This window comes from Solanum pennellii, chromosome 4 (assembly GCF_001406875.1).
Source record: "Solanum pennellii chromosome 4, SPENNV200".
Classification (NCBI taxonomy): Eukaryota; Viridiplantae; Streptophyta; class Magnoliopsida; order Solanales; family Solanaceae; genus Solanum; species Solanum pennellii.
Window position 1 is genome coordinate 22,092,633 of NC_028640.1, and position 2,097 is coordinate 22,094,729.

General features: G+C 37.1%; 1 protein-coding gene across 2 annotated transcripts in view; it reads left to right on the plus strand.

Annotated features, from left to right (window-relative positions):
- LOC107017936 (anthranilate phosphoribosyltransferase) overlaps positions 1-1,660 on the plus strand; it is an 11,888-nt gene extending 10,228 nt beyond the window's left edge. The window contains exons 8-10 of one of the 2 annotated variants that reach the window (XM_015218233.2): positions 130-253; positions 328-422; positions 1,142-1,660. In XM_015218233.2, coding sequence (XP_015073719.1) covers positions 130-253; positions 328-422; positions 1,142-1,366 — 444 coding nt within the window. In that variant the 3' untranslated portion in view covers positions 1,367-1,660. The remainder of the gene's footprint in view (positions 1-129; positions 254-327; positions 423-1,141) is intronic. The other variant, XM_015218234.2, reaches the window with a different exon arrangement.
- Positions 1,661-2,097: the final 437 nt, after the last annotated feature.

Consider the following 2,097-nt stretch of genomic DNA (forward strand, 5'->3'; position numbering starts at 1 on the left):
GTGGGGGTGGGGGGGTGGGTTGGGAAGTAGTGGGGGATGAACCATCCACTGTCTTTTATCATCTCTGACCTGAGTAAACTCGTGCAGGCATTGATTTCATGTAATCTCTGTATATGTTTGCATCTTTAGGGCGAGGAAGGTGCACTTTCAATGACGACAAGGTTGCGGTCAGCAAATGCATCAAAAGGACTTCCTGTGAATTATTGCTCAGGGTTTCGCTCAGTGAATTTGGCACCTGCTTGTGCAGTTGATGGTACGTGTTTACTGTACTGTCAGTGATTTTATCCTTTACCGTCTGTGTTGAGTTGCAAGCTCAAGCCTATTAAGATGTCGCAGGTGTATCACGTGAGAGTTTCAATATTGAGGTGAATGCTAGTGATTATGGCTTTGCATCCACAGATACTCCAAGAACAGATAGATCTGTAAGCTCCATCTCTCTTGTTCTCTTCCAAATGTTTTTTCGGTTACCGGGTTTTGATTTGTATTTTTAGTATAAAAATTTGTCAGATCAGTAAGTGATATTTATTTAGCTTGCTGATTATCTTAAAGGCATAAAATATGGACAAACTATTCCTTTTCTCTTATTAATATCATGGTGAGACTATTTTTAAGTAATAAAAGCTAAGAGATGGTGTTAAAATGTTGAAGATGTATCGGTTATTAAGATTGATGTACCTTTCTGAAAGGTACTTAATGGGTTAATTACCAAAAAGATAGAACCGACACAACTTCTAAATACCTGCTATAGAACCGACACAACTTCTAAATACCTGCTAGCTTTCAGTTATCATTTTGCATGTGACACTGATTGCTCTTGGTCATTGTATAATTTGACTATTCTATTTGTGGCACATCAATTCTAAAAAAGTATAAATGATCATTGCTTCTGTAAAGTTAATTATGTGTAAGACATCATCTTTGCTTAGATTGGGATCTAAAATTTCTATACTGAAGGGAAGACTAGGCTGATCGTCTTAACATGATTGCTACCCTCTCAAATGAGCATAATTTATGTGAAGAAGATGAGTTTGATTGTTTCAACTTAATTGCTTCTCTCTCAACTTGTAGGCTACCTCCTTGGGCTTTTATCTCAAGGAAAATCAGGATTTTTAATACTCCGTTTATTTCTGCATTCATTTAGGTTGCAAGGAATATAGAGTTGGGTTTAGCAGCTTTACGTGGTGAGAAAGGTCCAGCCTACGATAGAATTGTTTTAAATGCTGGAATGGTTGACCATTTGCTTGGGTCTGATGGAGCTCAAGACATAAGTGCAGCCTTTGATAGAGCCAGAGAAGCCATTGACAGTGGGAAGGCCCTCAGAGGACTCCTAAATTACATTAAGATATCTAACAAAGTAATATCATAATTAGAGGCATGTAGGATTTTTTCCTTCCTCCTTTTGGTCATTATTATCCCAGCAAACAAGTGCAATAGTCTATGGATAATGAAATTGAGAACCTTTCTTCCATCTTTTAAAGCTGCTGTACATGAACACGAAGATTTTCAGTGTTCCAGTTTTGCTTAAGCAAGCCTTTGTTGTCACCACTAGTTCACTGCTACTCCAATATGTTGATACCACACACACAGTAAGGATTTAGTGTTTCTGATTGAAGTGCAACTTATGTGTGTTAAATAAATGTCTACAATGTTTCTCAGTTGATACTCGTTTGAATAGTTGTTGATCTGATGTCACTTGTCTTAGATTAGAATCTTCCTGCCAACTGTTATCTGCAGCCCCAACAACACACGAGAAATTTCTTTTTATCTCTTAGCACACTTTTAACATTAACCTCCATAGCCACACTCCAAGGCAACCTTCCAAGTTGTTCTTTATTGTGAGTGAGTTTGTAACTGCTACATCATTCCAATCTTTCCTTTATTGTTGTGGCTTCTGAAATTATGTGTTTGCGCACACAGGTAATCTCTTACACATGGCACTTATTAGGTCTACTTCAGCATTTCTGATACTAAAACCTACCGAGCTAAGTCCTATTTCCCTTTTAGAAGGATGCTTCTTATAAAACGAAATTCAATATACTCCATACATACAATGTTTATAATAGATTAATTTTAAAAGAATCCATAGTAATTTGGTAG